This window comes from Rhinolophus ferrumequinum, chromosome 22 (genome assembly GCF_004115265.2).
Source record: "Rhinolophus ferrumequinum isolate MPI-CBG mRhiFer1 chromosome 22, mRhiFer1_v1.p, whole genome shotgun sequence".
Lineage (NCBI taxonomy): Eukaryota > Metazoa > Chordata > Mammalia > Chiroptera > Rhinolophidae > Rhinolophus > Rhinolophus ferrumequinum.
In genome coordinates this window covers 24,709,115-24,727,892 of record NC_046305.1, presented here as the reverse complement: position 1 = coordinate 24,727,892, position 18,778 = coordinate 24,709,115, and the positions used below count along the sequence as shown (strand labels likewise).

General features: G+C 50.0%; 2 protein-coding genes across 2 annotated transcripts in view; one reads left to right on the top strand and one right to left on the bottom strand.

Moving 5' to 3' along the window:
- Nucleotides 1-1,439: 1,439 nt before the first annotated feature.
- LOC117015039 (proline-rich proteoglycan 2-like) lies at nucleotides 1,440-2,988 on the bottom strand. Its single transcript, XM_033093430.1, has 2 exons — nucleotides 2,616-2,988; nucleotides 1,440-1,486 (listed from the first exon to the last, which is right to left on the bottom strand). Exons 1-2 carry the CDS (start codon nucleotides 2,986-2,988, stop codon nucleotides 1,440-1,442), a joined length of 420 nt encoding a protein of 139 aa, XP_032949321.1.
- Nucleotides 2,772-18,778, top strand: part of MAPKAPK2 (MAPK activated protein kinase 2) — a 44,605-nt gene continuing 28,598 nt past the window's right edge. Inside the window, exon 1 of the mRNA XM_033093740.1 lies at nucleotides 2,772-3,247. Within this exon, the coding sequence (XP_032949631.1) occupies nucleotides 2,987-3,247 (261 nt within the window). The 5' untranslated portion in view covers nucleotides 2,772-2,986. The remainder of the gene's footprint in view (nucleotides 3,248-18,778) is intronic.

The following is an 18,778-nucleotide window of genomic DNA, read 5'->3' as shown; positions in this document are numbered from 1 at the left end:
ACTGATGAGAAAAAGGGAACCGAGAGGGCAAGGGACTTTCATGAGGTTACGTAATTAGTACTGGAATGGAACTTAAGACTCTGCATCTCTTGCCTAATGCCTCTTCCTTTAGTCCATCTTATTCCCCAGTTATTATTTATGCATTATGCATTTATTCCATGTTACATGTCAATCACATTGCGCCTATGTGTTTGTTTGTGTTCATATATTTGTGTGTTTTCTGGGTGTTGTGTGCAGTTTTTGTAATCTCTATGCTCTATGTACAGGCCCTTAGAGTTCTTATGTGCCCCGCAGGCCTAATAGGCCCTTGTAACTCCGGGAGGAGTTCCCAGCTGGGGTTTCAGCTATCTTGCTATTCCTAGGTCACTGGGCTTCAGCACTTCCCCAGAGACCTATCTAGGTAAGCAGGCAGCTTTACTATCAGGGACCCATCCGCAGGCAGTGATCCACAGAGTTGAGGAGCAAGCCAGCAATGCCTCAATAATGATAATATTGACTATTTTATGATAATTTATAGTTTATGAAGAGTTCTTATGAACACCATCTCATTTAATTCTCAGCCCTGAAAGTAGACTTTATAATTGTTCTCATTTTCAGATACAAAGAGAGGATAAATGGCTCACTCAAGGTAACTCAACTTGAGGATAGACTTGAATTCAGGTCATTTGCCTCCAAATTCTGTATTCTTTCCATGGTGCCTGGCCACCTCTGAAAGGGCATAAAGAGCTTGTCATCTGTCTAGCCTTGTGGAGAGAAGCAGGTGACTGCCCAATGCCAAGCAGTAGGAAGCCCCTAGTGACCCTCTGCAGAGGAAAAAAGACCAATTCAGAGTCCTGAGCAGCCCCCGACTCTGGACCTGAGAAAGAGACTAAGTAGTTGGAGCTTTCGCCCCTAGGTAAGGACCCTTGGGCATCTCCCACGTGTGCCTCCCGCAATGCAATTCGCAATTCGATAGATCTAGTGAGGTAAAAGGTGTCTTCTAATCTCTGTGGCCTTAGGCAGTCTCTTTGTCTATGAAGAGTCAGGGTTTGGGGGAATTGTCTAACCACATCCACCCTTTAGCACAGGAGGAAGTTCGGGTTCCTGCTGCCAGAGGTGAATCCCTCCGCCTTCTGCTCCCGGACCTGTGTCTGTGCCACTCTTGTGATGCTGTCCGCCTTGTACCTGTGTGTCTTCTTCCCCACAGATTAACACAATTCACCACCGCAGGGCCAACCGAGCATGGCACCTTGGACTCAGTCAAGGTGTACACTAAATTAACTCTGCTTGAAAAGAACAAATATTTGTGTTAGGGGAACCATTTCTCTCCTTGGGCTGTGGAGTGAGCCTTGCAGGTCCAGGAAGGGACTGTGCTGGGAGGGTAACTCCTGCCTTCCACTGGACCCCTCCCTCCTTCCCTGCCTGGCCTCAGTCCCCAAGGGCCCCTGTCCTCGGGATGTTCACTTCTCTCCTTCTTCCCGAGCTGGGTCTCCCCGGACAAGGGGGCCTGTGGAGTGTCGGGGGATGGATTAGGGGGCCCGGGGAGCCACAGGTCGAGCCCCATTGTCTGATTTGGACTTATCAGCAATCGCCTGTCTGGTTCTTTTGTCTTATTGCTCAACTGTTCCACTAGTCAGAGCTGCAAGTTCAGCAGGGATGTATTTGATAGTCACCCCGAAGCCCCACAGAACGTGTATAGAGGTCTTCTGGCAGCTCATATTTAGAGCCTCCCTACCCGCCTCCCCTGATGTGGGCTGCGCTATAGGTCCAGCTCGATCCTCGCTTTCTTCCTCAGAGACGTGGGGCTAACACGGACTAGAACTCTGCTTCTTCAGAAATACCCACTTTTCATGACTGTAGATTCAGGGTCTAGGTTCTCCACATTGGAAATCAGAACCTATTCACCAGACCTTCCCGTTTGCCACATTGTCTTGTTAACGCGATCCACAAGCCATGAACAGGTATTGCTTGCTGTTCTTCCCGCAGAGAGACAGCCACGACGGCTTGCTCAGGGGCACACTGCCAGCCAGTTGCTAAAGGCTCCCGACTTCAGGAAGTCTCAAAGTCAATCCATCCTCTTCCCACCCTGTATCCTGTTTTTAAAAGCTATTTTACATGAAAATATACATATATGTTCAAAGGTATAATTACTAAATTCTTCATAGTTACATGTCTTTACTGAAAAACAATAAATTTATGAGAAAAGAAATGCAAAACGCAGAGGAAAATGTTCAACTTAAGAAAATATTTAATATTTGCCTCACATTTACTCCTAGGATGAACGGCCTCTGTGGCTTCAGCTCACCGCCGAGGTCTCATCCAGCCCGTACTTCCTTGTCATCCCTCTCCCTCAAAATACACTCCCTCTTCCAATTGGCTGCCGCTAAAAGCCACACAGTTGGGAAAAAAAGTGGATTTTCTATCTGAATTATGCAGCTACTTCCATACCCCTCCGCCTTCCCCTTGCGTGGCCCTCATTAAGAACTAGGATTTCACCGTCCCCACTTGTCCCCCAGCCCCGAGGCCCGCCCTCTACGCTCCGGATGTCTCGCGTCCTCCCCTTTAAGGCCAGCCCCTCCCCCACGCCCACACCTCCCCGGCCCGGCCCCGCCTCCCCAAGCCCTGCCCCCTCCGACCCTCCCCTTTAAGGACCGGCCCCGGACGCAGACGAGGCTGTGACGCGGCCGCCGGCCCCCGGGCTGGGTACTTTGTCGCGCGGCCGCTTCCCCCCGGGCTGGGCCCCTGCCGTCCCGCGTTCCTCCGAGCGTCAGGCCCCCGGGGGGGAGGGTGGGAGGGAGGGAACTGGGCTGGTGGGCGCCGGCGGCGCACAGCGGGACCCACGGAGCCCCGCGACCCGCCGAGCCTGGAGCCGGGCCGGGCCGGGGAAGCCGGCCCCAGCCCGGAGCAAACTTCGCCGCCGGGCGGGGGGTGGCGGGGACCCCGTCCGGAGCCCGAGGAGGGAGCGGCCGCGGGCCCTCCCGCCTCTCCTCCCGCGTCTCCCGGCACCATGCTGTCCAACTCCCAGGGCCAGACCCCGCCGGTGCTGTTCCCCAACCCGCCACCGCCGCCACAGCCCCCCGCCCCGGCCCAGCTGCCGCCGCAGATCCCGCAGCAGTTTCCCCAGTTCCACGTCAGGTCGAGCCTTCAGATCAAGAAGAACGCCATCATCGACGACTACAAGGTCACCACCCAGGTCCTGGGGCTGGGCATCAACGGGAAAGTTTTACAGATCTTCAACAAGAGGACCCAGGAGAAATTCGCCCTAAAAGTAGGTTTGGGGGCGGGGGAAAGGGAGGACCGGCAGAGGGGGCTCCGAGGGACGCCCCCCAGCGCCCTGGGGCCGCTGGAGCGCGGGGTGGCTTAGCGTGACCGCACCGACCCTTTGCTGGGACGGGGCGTCCGGGCCGCTGCGGGACCGTGGGTCCCGGCGCCGAGGGTGCCAAGTGCGCGGAGGGCGGGGGCAGCGGGAAGGTCAGGGCCCAGCTGACCACGCCGCCGAGACCGCGTTTCCGGTCACCTCCGGGTGTGAGTGGCGGGGGCTCGAGAGGACTCTTGAGGACTCTGCCATTTTGGGGTTTGAGCCGGATCCAGCCGAGTTGGAACGGTTGGCTTTGCGACCACTTCTGCTAATTTCACCGCGCCTCGAGGAAGTGATTTTCGGGGTTTGTGGTTCCCCATCCTCTCCTCCTCCTTCCTTTCTTTCTGCGGGCACAAAAGGCCCATTACTCATTGAGCTGGTTGGTCGGTTGGTTTTGAGAAGTCGGATCTCAAGAGTTTATTTAGGCTCGCTCCTTATTTGGGAGCCGGAGTGTGTGATTTCACTTCCCTGAGCCTCGCGAGTGCGGCGGTGCCGCCTAGCGTCGTGCGGGCCCCGGAGGTAGGTGCCCGGCTGGGGATTCCGCTCGGCCGCTGCCCCCGGGGGCAGGAGGGATTCTTTTGATCCTAGAGTAGGGACCCTCCTACCTTAAGTGCAGTGAGGCTCCGGGTGGGAGGCCAGCAGCCTCCCGCACGGCGTCCGCTGTGTCCATAGCTCCAGTGATCGTTGTAAACCCGGTCTGCAGACCACGCATGGCCCAGTACTGATTCCGCAGATCAGAGGTGGCCACTTGAGTCCTGGATGTGGACCGTTGTTGGACAGTGGGAAGGGAGCGTTATCCTTGAGTTGGGGAAACCCAACCTCTTTTTTCTTTTTCTTTTTGAGTGGGTCTGGTAGAGGGAGAACGGGGATTTCAGTGAGAATACCTACTCCAGAAGTTAAACAGAATAGACTTGGAGGTTGATGAGGTGCGTGGGTCCCCGTGCAATGGTAGCCAGTGTTCAGAGTCACTACAGACGTTTTTCCCCTCCCGAGGGTTTACAGATTAAACCACATCTCTAAAGGTGGTATGTCAGGCCTATTTCCCCTGAGGTGTCTTAATGATTGGAGGAGGAGAAAATTACTTCCTGTGTTATATTTCTTCCCCCTCAACCCGCAGGGCTAGCTGTATTTCAGCTATTAATACAAAACTGAGATATGTGTTATGGGTGAAACTGTTGAATATATAATTAGCTGTAATACAACTCTGGTAGGTACTTCAGGTTTATAGAGGGTAAGCATGTCCGATTTCCAGATTTAAGATCTCTAAAATTATTTTCTTGCTGCTTTCAACCTACCTTTTTTGGAGAGAGCTTTCAACTAGTTCCAACGCTCAGATTTTATTTGGTTTCTACTTTATGGTGTTACTATGGGGTTTTGGTTAGTGTTTAGTGTTAGACTGTTGGAGAAGGAATATATTAGTCTCTTGAACATTTTAATACTTTTTGTGCCTTAGACCACTTTTTCTGTACTTATAACTGGGGGCAGGGAGGGGAATAGTTGTTTGACCGTGGCTCTGACCTTGGGCAGTGGAGTTGAGGAAGTGACTGATGTTTCTTTCCAGGAGAATTTTCTGTCCCCTCTGAAATGCCATCTGCCTTCACCCATCAGCAGTTTGGGGACACTGGCTACTCATTTTCTTGGAGAGTTGGAATATTGTGTAAAGACTTCAGAACAAAAGCTCTCATCTTCTCCTTATTCTATTTCATAGCCACACAAAACCACCCTCTAAGATGCTTTTGTTTGGCAATACAGATTTCTGTTGTAATTAGTAGAAGAGAGATTTGGATATTACCGCCTTTTGAATAGTTCTGAAAGCGAAAATCCAGCAGTATTTTAAATAATGCTCATAGTTTATTCTTCTCCAGTTAGGAGTGGGTGAAGACTGAAGTCAGAATCTGTTTTGATAGGCAGCCTGCTCCCAGATCTTACAAGTTGACTCAACTGTTATATTATAGATTCCCCACACATCTTTGTATAAAAACTTAATAATAGAGGAAGAAAGAAGGGATGAGACATTCAGAGACTGACAGCAGTGTCAACAGCACTTCATATCCAAATATTGGCTAAGACATAATTACAGTTGTAGGGGGAATCTGGTTCAAAGAATCCTGTTCCAGGCATGCACCAAAGAGATTTATAGATCTTGGATCTTGATTAACTTAACCTTAGGTGTTGATTAGTGAAGTGATTTTCAAAACCAGTAGTGTTTTGATTATAAAGCAAGGGAGGAAGATGGGTGGGGGGCAGGAGGGGTTACCCCATCTGGAAACCGCCTGAGGGAAAAGGGAGGAGAACTCTTACTGTACACAGTATGTCAGGTCATTCCTGGGGATTTGGGGCAGAGAGCAGAGCTGTAGGGCAGCAGCATGGCCTCTGCTGTGTCACAGCTCTGAGAGTTGATAGGCGGTGGTGACTGCCCAGCTGCCCTGCTCCCTATCTGTGGTCTGTGATCTTTTAGCCCTATTAAGTGAAATCAGCGCTTAAAACAGTAGTCTCAGCTTGCCCTGCTGCTTCTCTACTTGCACCTGAGAGATCTAACATTTAAATGCTTCTGGTGGATGCTATGACTTCACTCACCGTCTCTTCCGGCTGCTTTTATTCATGCTTCAGTCAGAGTCCGAAGGGACTTTAGAGGTCATCTCTAACCCCCTCTTGCAGCTCAGAAAAGTAAGGCCCAGGGTAGACTTGCTTGAGGTAATACAGCCATGCACTCCGCAGAGCCAGGATCAGACCCCAGGATGCCTGAGTCTGAGTGTCACGCCCCTTCCCCCTTTGTAACTGCAGTGACATCAGTAGGCCGGGGCTTGGGACTGGCTGCTGCTCCAGTCCCTCAAGCCGGAGTAGCTTCACTCTTGGGTGAGGGGGTGCTAGGCAGGGATTTATCACCTCCCCAGAAATAATCCCTGACGTTGGAGGGGCAGTTTATAAACCAGCTCAGCAGCAGCTCTATGAGTTTTGAATCTGTGGTAAATCAGCTTTTTTCACCACCCCTCCCCCTTGTAGTAGTGTTTGACAAATGTCTTATTTTTTTGTACAAGAATATGGGAATTCTATTAACTATTTATTTGATAGGGACGCCTAGTGTTAACCCACTTCTGTGGTAATTGGTCGTATTCTCCATGGGTTCCTCAGCTGCTTCCTGCCTCACTGTGTCATGGTGACTCTTAGGTATTAGCTGAACAAATTTAATTAAAGCTGGTATTGTCCCTCTGCTGTGTGACTCTTACTAGGTGAAGCATGTTATTGCTTTACAAAATATAGACTGTTGTCATAACTTATCTCTGTCAATCTTTCTATTGCGTGGATTAGAAAAGCAAGATCCCGTGGCTTCTTTCTCCAGCGGTCCTCTCTCCCCAGGTCACTTCGTGTCACTGTGATATGGCTTTCGTCGGTGTTCTGAAGAATTGCTGATTGGAACCTCTCATGGTTGGTCTGGATACCGTTAGAGGGAACACCAGAGCTCCCACATCCCCACAGGACAGGCAACATATCCAGCACACCTGGTGCTCTGTACCTGTTGGGAGCAAGATCGGTAGTGTGGCTGGGTGACGGACAGTGTTCCAAATTGGGGTTTGCTGGATGGAATCACAAGGTGAGGAAAGGTTCATTGACCAAACCAGCCTCTTTTATGTCCACTACAGTTGCAGGAATTTAACAGTTTGCTGAGCATCCTACCATATTTTTAGTTGTATGGAGGATACAGACATATAAAATGGCCTCAAAATTTGGGGGTGGAGGGTCAAGAAACTGATTTGGGGAAGGTGAAGTTAACAAATGTAGTCTAGGCTGCACTACCTAATGTGGTAACCTGTAGCCACGCATGGCTATTTAAATTAAAATTCATTAAGTTAAACTAAATAAATTTGAAAAATTAGTTGCTAGCCACATTTGGAGTATCCAGTGTCTGTGTGTGGCGAATGGCTACTGGATTGAACAGTGCAAAAGAGTGTTTTCATCCTTGTAGAAAGTTCCACGAGACTTTGCTGGTCTAGGGGTAAAACGTTTGGTTGGGAATAGAGGAGCTTTGAAATGGATATCTGTGAGGATCCAAGGAGCTGAGGACAGCCCATTGCTGGGCCTTGAGCAATAAGCAGATTTGCAGGAGGTGATGATGGCGTTGGCCTTGGGGAGAGTTGAAGGGAGAGCAGGAGTTCAGGTTGGTAGGGAGCAAGTGGGGCTGGTGGCTCAGGATCATACCTGAGCCATCTTTGTATTCAAAGCAGGTTCTAAAGTGTTTGAGGGGCATGAAGTAAACTAACAGGATGTTTTAAAGAAAGGTTACAAGTCGCTGAGGTTGAGGCTTGTGGTTCTTTGAGGGAAGGTTTTAGAGATGCTGTCCCTCTCCTGGGGCCCTGGCCCCTGTCTACTGCAGTGCAGCTCTTGGCATCCACTGAGGAAGGATCAAAGCAGGCTTGGCTCATGGTGCTTTTTCACTTGTGAGTTCTGGGCTTTGACAGAGCTTGAACATAATCTCCAGCTAAGATCTGGGATCAGTGGCTTACAGAAGGCGGGGGTGGGGGGTGGGGGGGTGGGGAAAGGCAGCCAAGGCCTCCGGCCTAGATATCGGTGGGTGTCTGGGAAATGAGGGGCCTCCTTTTCAGGAGGATGAAAGTATTGGTATCCAGTCTATGGTGTTTCAACTGCTTGGGCTCTACGAAGCTGGGCCATCATCAGTTGATGGTTTTACTAAGTAGCAGGTGCAGGGATTCAGGGCAAGGCCTGCAGGAGCCAAATTTCAGGACTGCTAGAGGCAAACTTAATCCCTGGCCAGATCCTGGGGTAGCGAGGTGGGGGGGGGCTAAAGCTCCTGTCACCGCTGTGGAGTTTGTGCCAGGAGAAATGTCAACCACAGCAGGGAAGGACAGGGCACCAGCATCTGCTTCTGAGTTCTTTAACAATTCCCAAGTGGCCCTCCTGTGCTCTGATCCAGGATTCTCCCTGGTGGTTTGATGTCTGTGGCACAGGATTCATGCTTTCCTGCTTCCTCTCCTCTGCTTCAGTCCCTTGCAAGCGTCATATGGGCTCCCTTTCCCTCTCCGTGCACTACATCTTTCTTTCCAGGTGTTTCAGTGTCCCAGAGGGAGTTAGGTGGACAGGGCAGAGTTCTTGGAGTTGGAAGAGGTAATGATTTAAGGCCCAGGGGTTCCTCAAAGCACCTTAGAGCTGACAACACTTCCCTGTCATCTTTCTTGACTCCTTCCGTCTCATAGAGGAAAAGGCTTGGCCAGTCCAGAACAGTTGAGTGGTACATACCAGGTCTTACCTGGTGTCAGCATCAGAGACATGTCTTGGCGCATGCCTCTCTGGGACCTCCTCTTGGTTTGGGTTCCTTTGGTTTTCTGCTTGCCAGAGGTAGTACCAGATTGCAGACGTGGCAGTGCTGCAAAACTGAGCTCCACTAACTGGCCACTAGGATCTTTCTACATAGGTCACCTTGTGAACGGGGACACTGGTAAAGAGAAGGGGCCACACCACTGGGCAGTTTGATGTCCATCAGGTCGGTAACCCAAATCAGATTTTGTCTTTTCTAGTCTTTAGGGGAATATTGATATTTTTTATTTTAAGATATGTACGGATAGAAATGGCTAGAGATGAACCCGTTACTATGGGTTATGTGCTTGATTAGCAAGAGCAACAAACGGTCTGTCTTTGTGCCCTGCTAGCTAGTTATGTGACCTCGAGTAGGTCAATTAAATTTTCCAGGCCTCAGTACATACACCAGAGGGTCAGGCTACCGGTGGCTTCTTGAACACTGGCATGTGTACCAGTGGAAGGCTGTGCTGGAAGCAAGAACCCGGGAGCAGACAGGTGAGCTTTCTGACTTTCTCCATGACTGACCGTCAGCAGTACCTGGGCCAGCGTGCGTGCCTTTTTGATAAGCTTAATTCTGGGCTCTAGGGAAGCCTCTGACCAGCTAGCCGCTCCTTTTCTAGTGTGAAGACTTGTGTTTCAGTTAGCAGAGAGGACAGGCTGTAAAATTCCATGGGGTGCGAACCTACTTTTGCCTTGAAATCAGAAGAATCTTAGTGTAGTGGTAGCTCAGGTAGAGATGGAGAATTCTTTATCTTCCATCCAAAACTCTTTTCCCATTTGAAACTGTGGGGCCAAACATGGCCCCTGGGATTGGTGGTGCAGGCTGTGCCCTGAACAGGGGCATGTGGCGGAGGGAGGGCTGCACTCTAGCCCACTGTCCACTTGTCAGGCATGTGTCTTTTCTTTCACCCAAAGATGTGGTGTGGGCTAGGGGCTGTTGTGAGGGGACAGTTGGAGACTGATTCCCAGAGCTGTTGGGGAAATTAGGAGTTACATGCACGTACCACTTTGTACCTTTACCGCAGGACTGTGTAAAAAGGGATATTGGGAGTCTGCAGAAGCAAGAGGACAGGGGACTGCCTGATGATGTCTGTTCTCTTTTCTTCATTCAAGGCTAAAGCAGTAGTTTCAGCCCTGGAGCTTTGGACTGTGGGGTGCCTTGTGCCAGGCCATCAAATTTAGTTGGAGGAGGAAGAGACACAGTAGAAAGGGGGTAAGGTTGTGCTTAGCCTCTGGCCATGTAGAGTTCTTGGGGTCTTTGTTATCTAATCCAGTCAACACCTTTGTGTGCCATCCGGCAGGTGGTAGAGGCTGGGACGTGGCCTCAAGGTCAATCTCTGTCTGTAACTCATGTTCCCTCCAGGACCATCCAGGCTATGTGTTTGTTCTGCTAGGAACCTGAGCTGTCCCAAAGGGTCATGAGAAACGGCATCTTACTCTTCAGGGACGTTTCCAGGTATCTCCATGGGCAGTGTCACTCCAGGACTTGTCTGGAAGGTGAAGAGCGGTAACCAAAGGCAGCAGCTTCGTGGCCACTGTTGGAAGTCTTTCCTGTTTCAGAGATGAGGGGGCCAAAAGGAGCTGTTCTGTCCATGCCTTCTCTCTGTTTGGCTTAACTCTGAAGATTCTTCTTTTGAACCTGAAGCAAAGATGAAATCTCTCCCGTCCTGGGTAGGGGAGGGGCCTAAGAGACCATCCCCCTGCCAGCTGTTCCTTAATGTTCCTGGGGTCTCCTTCCTCTCAGTCCCTCCCCAGGCAGGTGATTGAGTTGGTCACTTTGCTGCCATTTTGATTATCCATATTGTTACAAGGCTGCCAGCCCACCCTAGGCATTTGCAACGTGGTCTTCTGCCCAGGGCCCAGACTGTAACTCAGCCCCTCTGTCCCAACAACTAAAAATAAACCTGTCACTGCCGCAGTCTCCCCTCACTGCCAGGCCCTGGGATCTGTCCCAGATCTTCCTGCCACACTGCTGAACTTCTCTCGTTTTACTCGTGCTCTCCCCGTTTGCCCCTTTGCTTCCAGCCTGAGCTTGGGAGGTGGTTTTGGACCAAGTTGCTTTCTAAGTGCTGGGAGTGAGCTTTGGCTGGTGCTTGTCCAGGTAGCAAGCTGTATGTGCACAGAGGCTCTGGGGAGCTGCCTTGCCTATTCCTCACTAGGGGGAGTGTGAGACAGGGAGGAGGGTGAACAAGTTCATCAGTCATCAGACTGACTTTCATCTGTGCTTGCCTCCAGCTCTGGCTTCCTCCAAGCTCCACCTGCAAGCAGGCTTCCCTGCCAGAAGACGTGTGGGGATGAGGAGGAAAGCCCTCCTGCCTGTCCTGGGCCCTCACCCTAACTGCCTGGGACTGTGCATGCTACCTGCCCTAGGACTCCTGCCCTGTTGCTAAGGATACTCTCAAGCTCCCGCAGCGTGGGGCTTCAGGTTACCACATTCACATTCACAAGTGTGACCTCATCTTGTTGGCTTCCAAGAATAACTGGGGAATAACTGGGCCTGGCTCTCAGGCCTCCTTCATGAGTCCGATCACAGCCCCTCTGGCCCTCCCAGCTCAGCCACCTGCAAGTGTCACAGAGAGCGTGGGTCTCTTCTACCTCCTGACTGGGGGGGGGGCGGGGACAGGGGGATTGGTGATAGTGTCCACTGAGGTCCCTCGAGGTCACCTCTTCCTTGCCACCCATGGATCCTGGAGTACCTGTAGAAGGAGGTGAAGAAAGGGGTCAGGTAGCTGGGACACCTGTTCAACTGATGGATTCTGGACAGAGTATTTCTTTTAGCTTGACTTTGGCATTCTCTTCTTTCTGATTGCTCTACTCCTTGGACGGCGTTAGTACTAACCATGGCCTGGGCGGTGAGGTTCTGTGTCTGTTTTCTGGGACGAGAACTTATTTGAGAGAAGGGGTATATGGGTGAATGGTAGGAGCCCAGGTAGGACTTGGTGGGGGGTTCCTCTGCCTTCACCTAGATTTACATACGCAGACCATGTCTCCATGTCTGCCTTCTCCCATCCGCCTGAAGCCTTCTTTCCTCTGCAGGGAGAGATTTATCTGCCAAAGCCCATTAGCCTTTGTAGGGGAGGAGTTGGGTGTAAATTACTAAGAGTTTATTTTTAACTCTGACAGAAGGAGCCCCTGTCCTTGGGTAGCCATGCTTTTCCACTTCTCTGCCTACCCTGGATCCCCTTCTTGGCTTCTGTAATTCTTAGAGGAAGGCTGGTAGGATTCTAAAAGGTCAGGCTTTATAGGAGCCAGGAAGGGAAGCCTGTCTAAGTAAAGAATCTGCAGATTTGCTTGGCATGCCCTACTTCTGCAGAGCCCCGGGTGGGTCATGGGGACTGAGGGGGTTGAGGGGTAGTCCTGGGTATTTGAGGCCCCAGTGGAACTTAGAACATTCTAGGAATGCAGGTGGGCTGGTGAAGAGAGCGTGTGCCTTGGGGCTTGCAGCCTTGGAACCTGCCGTTTGGAGCACTCTGCTGTGTTGGGGAGGGCAGCAAGGGACCATCTCATGCCTTTCGTCCTGCCTCTCTCCTCACAGGCGCCCAGATGTCCAAAAGGCAGAAGGCCACGGGGACTAAGTGAGCGTATTTAGTAACCAGCTTTGTGAATGCTTGCGTTTATAGAAGTGCTGAGTTTTGTCATTCCCTCTGGCTACAAGGCTCACAAATTTCGTATTCTTCCCACTAGAGCCTGTGTAGGATTCACAGGGACTTCATACCCTTCGTGTCTACACTTGGCAGTGCTGTTGGGGAGGAAGAAGAGGGGCGTGAGCGCCCCTTTGCCTGGCTCTCCTGATTTCATAGAATTGTCTTGGTTACATTGCCTTAGATTTTTTTTCAAAAGAACATAAAATTGGGTTTGAGGTGTAATTAGAGAAAGAAGGACTAGAGAATAGTGGTGGTGGTGGGAGGGCGTGGGGGGCAGGGTGCGTAGTAGAAACATGGAGCTGACTCTGAGACCCTCAACCATGGAAGGAAAGCTCTTGGTCCTCAGTTCCTTGGCGTGAGGGTGCATTAGTTTGCCTAAAGCCCAGCTCTGATCATGCAGCTTCCCAGCTTAAGCCCTTCAGTGGGTTCCCTTTGCCTGCAGCATACAGGAGATTTCCAGATCCTTCCCTGCTCTGACCCTGTTGGATTGTTTTGTCGTTGTCGTCCCCCCTTCACCCCCCACCACGCATGCTATGTGTCCGCTCAAGTGACTTATCTATGCTGTTGCCTTCGTAGGGCTCTGCTTTCCCACCCTGTAACTTTGCGGTGGTATGTGTCCCATCTGTAGCTTCTTTGCCCCTCTGCCCCGCCCTCATCTGTACCTACCTGTTCTGCGCTGTACAGTGCTGCTACTTTCAGGAAGCCTTTCCCACCAGAAGCAGGTCTCCACCATCCCCTCCTGTCAACCTTGCCAAGACATTCTTACCTTTTATTCCACATTTTAAATGTCTTTCTCCATGTGCAAGGTGCTCCTCTAGATAATGGATTCTAAGTTCCTTGAAGACCCACATCTTCATTACTTTCGTACCCTGTCAATTCCGAGTACTGAGGCCTTGTGCATTACACCTAGCTGCCTAGTAAAGTGTGATAACTAGTAGTGGATGCTACCTACGTAAATATAAGGTACGAGCGGTGATCCTCGGGACTGAAGGCGGGGTTCTGGGAGAAGGGCAATATTGGGCTGGACTCTGTGACTGAGCCAGGTGTATGTGAAGGTCCCCCTAAGTGTCCCTGTTTTTCCTCCTGTCTGCTAAAAATTCATTCTCAGAAAAGTCTTCTGGGCACTTCTCCCCTCCACCCACTCGGATCTGCTGACTCAAGCTGGCACCTTCTGTTTTTGCTGATGGAGTTCTCATTCTTGTAAGGGCCCTGACCACAGTTTCCCACTGATGCCTCTTCTCCTCCTCCCTGTTCTAGAACCCCACCTTTTCCTGTTCTGCTATGGAGATGATCCTTTTGCCTCTTGGAAAACTTTGTCTGAGGGAGAGGGACAGATGTGGAACTTGCCAGCTTTCCTACAGCTCCTGGCATCTTCTAGTTAGCTCCAGAAACAGCACAGACACAAGGTGCAGTCCAAGGTGATCTATCTGCTGGCCTTGCTCTGATGTGTTGCAAGAGGCCGAGCGTTGCACACCGAGTTGCCAGGACTGAGGTCAGAGTTTTGAACCTTGTGGGGCCACTTAAGTCCATGCCACAGGTTTCCAGGGGAAATAGAACTGGACTGGTGGTATCTGAGAGACCTGTCTGTGTGGTCCTCAGCAAGTCCTAGAGCCTATTTGGGCCTCCTCAGTTTCCTCATTTGTAAATCAGAGCGTTCAGTCTTGATCTGGAAGGACTCTGCATTGAAGGGCTTTCTTCATTTACTGTTGTTGCAAGCGTATTGCTGGGAAAGCAACCTCATGCTGGGAAAGAGGTGGTCAGCCAGGTTCCTGGGAGCTGGGTTCCAGGGAACCTGGGGACTTGGAGCCATCCTTTCTCTCCTCACTGCCTGCAGGCCAGTGTTCTTTCATCCTCCTCTTGGCTGTAGTATTTTTATTCATTCAGCCATTCAACCAATATTTACAAACATTTATGTAATCCATGCCTGCCTCCTGCCTTCCCTGCTGACTGGCCATCAGGAGGCCCAGATGGCAGGATTAACCTAGAATGGGTGACTAGTCAGGGCCATCCCCTTGGGTGTAGACCCCTTTAATGCCTCTGCTTTAGGGGGTGAGAGGAATTTCGAACAATGAGTGTTGATTTCCAGCAGTTTACACTAGACCTCTGCTGGATTTGCCTTTCTAAGCTGGATTTGCCTTAGGGTGCCTTTTATCCCTTTGAGATCCAAAGCAACTTACTACTCAAGAAAATTAATTAGCAGAGCCAAGAATGAGTTTTGCATCCTCCTGAAGGATAGATCAGAAGAGCAGATTGACTTTGATACATGTAACAATCTTCTGTCTTCTGTCTCATTCAGGTCACTGTTGAAAGTTCTAGCAACACTGTGAAGGTTTCCCAGCTTAAGTCTTTACTGAGCAGATACTGTGTATCACAGGTTGTGTTAGGTGTGGTACTTACATCCTTAGTGATACTGCCAAGTATAAAAGTCCTCATTTTACAGGAGAGAAAACGTGCAGAATCATTCACTTATTACCAATTATTTACTAAACCTACGAAGTGCTAAGTATTATTTTAGGCCCTGGAAGTACATCGCTGTACAAAACTGACCAGAAAAACAAAACAAAACAAAATCCTGCCTGCATAGAGCTTGCATTCTAGCAGGGGGAGACAAAACATAAAAGTGACACAGCTTATTGGATGGTAATGGTATAAAGAAGAAGATAAACTAGGGGAGAAGGCCCTGGAATGCTGGGAGTATGTATGTGGTGTTGAAAATTTAAATAGGGGCTCAGGCAGGGCTTCACTGCAAAGGTGATATTTGAGTGAGCCTTGGAAATATTTGGAGGGGGAAGGGCAGCAGGCGGAAGGATGAGCAAGTGCAGAGACCTGAGGCTGTTACTGATGGAGTGTAAAACCTGGGCTCCTTCTAGCTGGCAGTACTGCCTCTCTAATAGTTCTTCCGTGACTGCGTTATAATTCAGTACTTAGTTGACCTAGCGATTTATGTTTTATCATCAAATATTTATGGAATGCTTATTTTGTGCAAATTGCTACGATGATAAGATGTAGGCCCTGCCTTTGGGAACTTAAAGTAGTTTAGAGGAGTGAACACCTATGTGTGTATAAAGAATGAAAGGAATGAAAAAAGACTGTCCTCTAAATCTGGACTGTGCCCTTTGACACATTCTCACTTGACACTCTGACAGACAGTATAGCACGTCCTCTAATAATAACGTCTTTTCGTTATAATGTTGATGAGATGCTGCTATAGGAACTTAACTCCTGTTTACAGCCATTAGCCTGTGATAAAATTGGTTTCATTATCCGTTGCTGTTTCACTTAAAGTCACAGAACCTATCGACAACGTTGAGTAAGGACTTACTGTACCTCTCTGACAGGTAGGCCGGATGGTCTGAATCCTGGTTTTACACATGAAGAAAGAGGTTCAGGCAGGTGGTGGGGAAAGTGATGGAGTTGAACAACAGAGGATACAGAGACGAGGGGTGGGGTCCTCAAGGCTGGAGGGGGTGAGAAGGTGGGATCACTTTTCTCTGGCACTGGCAGAGACACATTATGGACTCACCCCTGTGACACACCCAGGGGACGGTGCAGATAAAAGCTAAGCTGACAGAAACGTTTCTAAGGCTTGCGGGAGGAACTTCACTGGGTGCTCCCATCTTCTGTGTGGCTGAGGGGGAAAGAGACGATGTCTTTCCAGGGATCTTCCTGGTAATAGGAAATACTGGGATTGGGTGTTGCTTGATCATCGCTTAGAGCCAGGGTGGAAGGGGGTAATGAGAAGGAAATGGCCAGGCTGAAGCGGTGGCAGAGGTAATTTTTAGCCCCTCTGGGCCCTCACAGGGCTTCTCCCTTGCTCTGAAGAATCGCACCCTTCATGTGTTAGCCTCCCAGGGGGAGGAGGTGGCAGGCAGGGTGATGGGGAGGCCCTCTGCCCCAAGCTCTGGCCATTTTGCTTCCTGCCTCTCAGGAGCTGGGTGAGCAGAAGTTGCTTGGGATGGAGCCGAAGGACGGTTAGGAAGGACCGTTAGTGCAGATGGGAAAGTGAAGCAATGGGTCGGGTCTGTTTTTTCCTGAGCATGTGCTGTGTGTGATAAAGGAAGTTGCAACATGTTTTCTTTCGTTTTATAGAGCAGGAAGGGGGCAAAAAACATCTTCCAGTAAACTGCAGGGAAAGTATCTAATCTGGGAAAGTATCTAATCTTTGATCGATGGCTATTACCCCCGTCTGCCCACAATGCTTTTTATCTGTAGCCTTTCTTCCATCTTTCCTCCCCCACTCATACCTTCCAGTGTCTCTCTTCTCTGAGAGACTGTGCCTCTGCAGCAGGCTAGCTGCTTTCCCAAAGAGAAAGTAGTCCTTGCCTTGGGCTGAAGGAGCCTTGAGAAAGCATCTTGTCCATTGCTCTCCAGGCAAGAGACAGGCTGCACCAGCTCATTTCTGAAAGGTGGCCTGGTGGCCTCTCCTTGACAGAGCTGTTTAAATAGGATACCCACCTGGCCTCGCTTGCCAGGTCTGTTGTTCATATGGTGGCCCAAGAGGTTGAGGCAATACTTGTTTCTCAGCTCAGATCACCAGACGTTCTGGTAGCTTCAGAGCACATGTCTTGGCAGATGCTGGGAAAAGGGCCCCAAAATGTGGGAGGCAGAAATCAAGGCTGGAAGACCACACATGTCTATCTGGAGTCCTTGGTTACGTTTGAATTTGGCCTTTGTGGTGTACCCGGGCAGGAATCCAGTTGTGTTTGGAAGTGTGTAGATGATATTTTCCTGATGAAAACTTTTGAGGTCTGGAAAGTAATGGAGCTTTTTTTTTTTTTTTTTTTTGGTGCAATTCATTTCTTCTCTCTTGGATTGCTATACCCCAATGCAGCCAAAACGTTCCGGTACAAACTTGGTTTGACTCCAGCCTTAGTCGACTACTGGATGTTCTAGGTTATCCCTGAGAACGAGGTCTCCTTGCTCGGAGGGAGCTGCCTGGGTTGGGTGACGGCTGCTGGTGTTAACTGCTTTCTTGGGCAGAATAGGGCAAAGTGCTCAAGAGTGAGAGTTTTTGATCAGGCTCTTTGTTCTCTCTACCTACCGTTGGCTCTGTGCAGCTGACACAAAGCTGACTCCTTTCCTGCTGTTTTCTTTGAATTTAATCTCCCTGTTATCAGGTAGGTCTCTTCAGGCTGCAGTTGAGCTCCAAAGTGGTGGTGGTAGAGGGAGTTGAGTCAGAATTTGCTTGTTTGGCTGAATCCCACAGTGAATACGGAAGCTTTCTTTCACAGGAAGTTGCACTGGCCAACACAATCCAGTAGCCACTACCCACATGTGGCTATTTAAATTTAAATAAATAAAATGAGAAATTAGTGCCTCTGTAGCACTAACCACCTTTCAAGTGCTCCATAGTCATGTCCAGCTAGTGACCACCGTATTGGGTGGCACAGATGGAGAACATTCCACTGTCACAGAAGGTTCTCTTAGTGCTGGACTCGGAAGTAACCATTCTACACCCGGGTAAAGATTTATGTGAGTTGGAAGAGCACAGTTTGAGGTTTTGAGGTCCAGGCCAGAGGGTAACGAGAAGGTAATCATTTAGAAGGGGACAACCTTAAGTAGTATTTAGTTTGTCTTCTCAGCAGATGTCATCTAGCCTAGTGGCCCCCAAACTAAGTTCATTGTCAGAATCACCTGTGGGTAACATTTGAAAATGCAGATTCCTGGGCCCCACTCTGTATATGATTGAGTTCAAGACTCTACAGAAGTGGTATTCAGGAATATGTGTTTTTATCTGTGGTAATTATCTGGGTGTGGCCACCACCGATCTATCAAATCTATGCTTAAATTCCTCCAGTGATGGGGAGCTTACCCCTTTATAAAAACTTACCCTTAAAAAAAATTGCTCTTGTTACAGTTCTATGTTTACTGGTTTCCAAATTTGGTTCCCTGCACTGGTAACATTCTTTAGTGCTGGTTGTATGTTCCAAAGCCCACCAGAATGCATCAGTTCCGCCTTCTGCAGATGCCTGAACACAGCCATGGTGTGCTCCCCCGGCACAGTGTCATAGCACGTTTTTGGAGTGCACGACCTGCCAAGGGCTCTGGAGACACGCAGAGATGGGGACACCCCGAGGCTCCTGATTGTCAGGCCTTGCTGAGAGATTGAGGAAGTTCCACATCTCAGTGCAGCTGACAGAGGAGTCCCAAGGATTTCCCAGTGGGTGTGGGCCACGTGTACCCTCCACCTCTCTGAGCTGCTCCATAGGACAGAATCCTTGCTTCTCTGGTTAACACTTGCTTTTCACAGGCACTGATCTGTTTTTCTTCAGAGTCTTGTCCATCGTTCTCTGTCCGATAGGACCACAAACACCAGTTGTGTCGACAGGCCTTCAGTAGCCTCCCCTCACCTCCAGTGTAAGGCTCAGACTCCTAACACAGTATTCAAGCAAGCTGGCTTTGGCCTTCCTTCCGTTCCATCTCCACCCTCATCCTTACGCACGCTCACCTCAGCAGGAGACGACTCCTTCCCATTCTGCAGTGC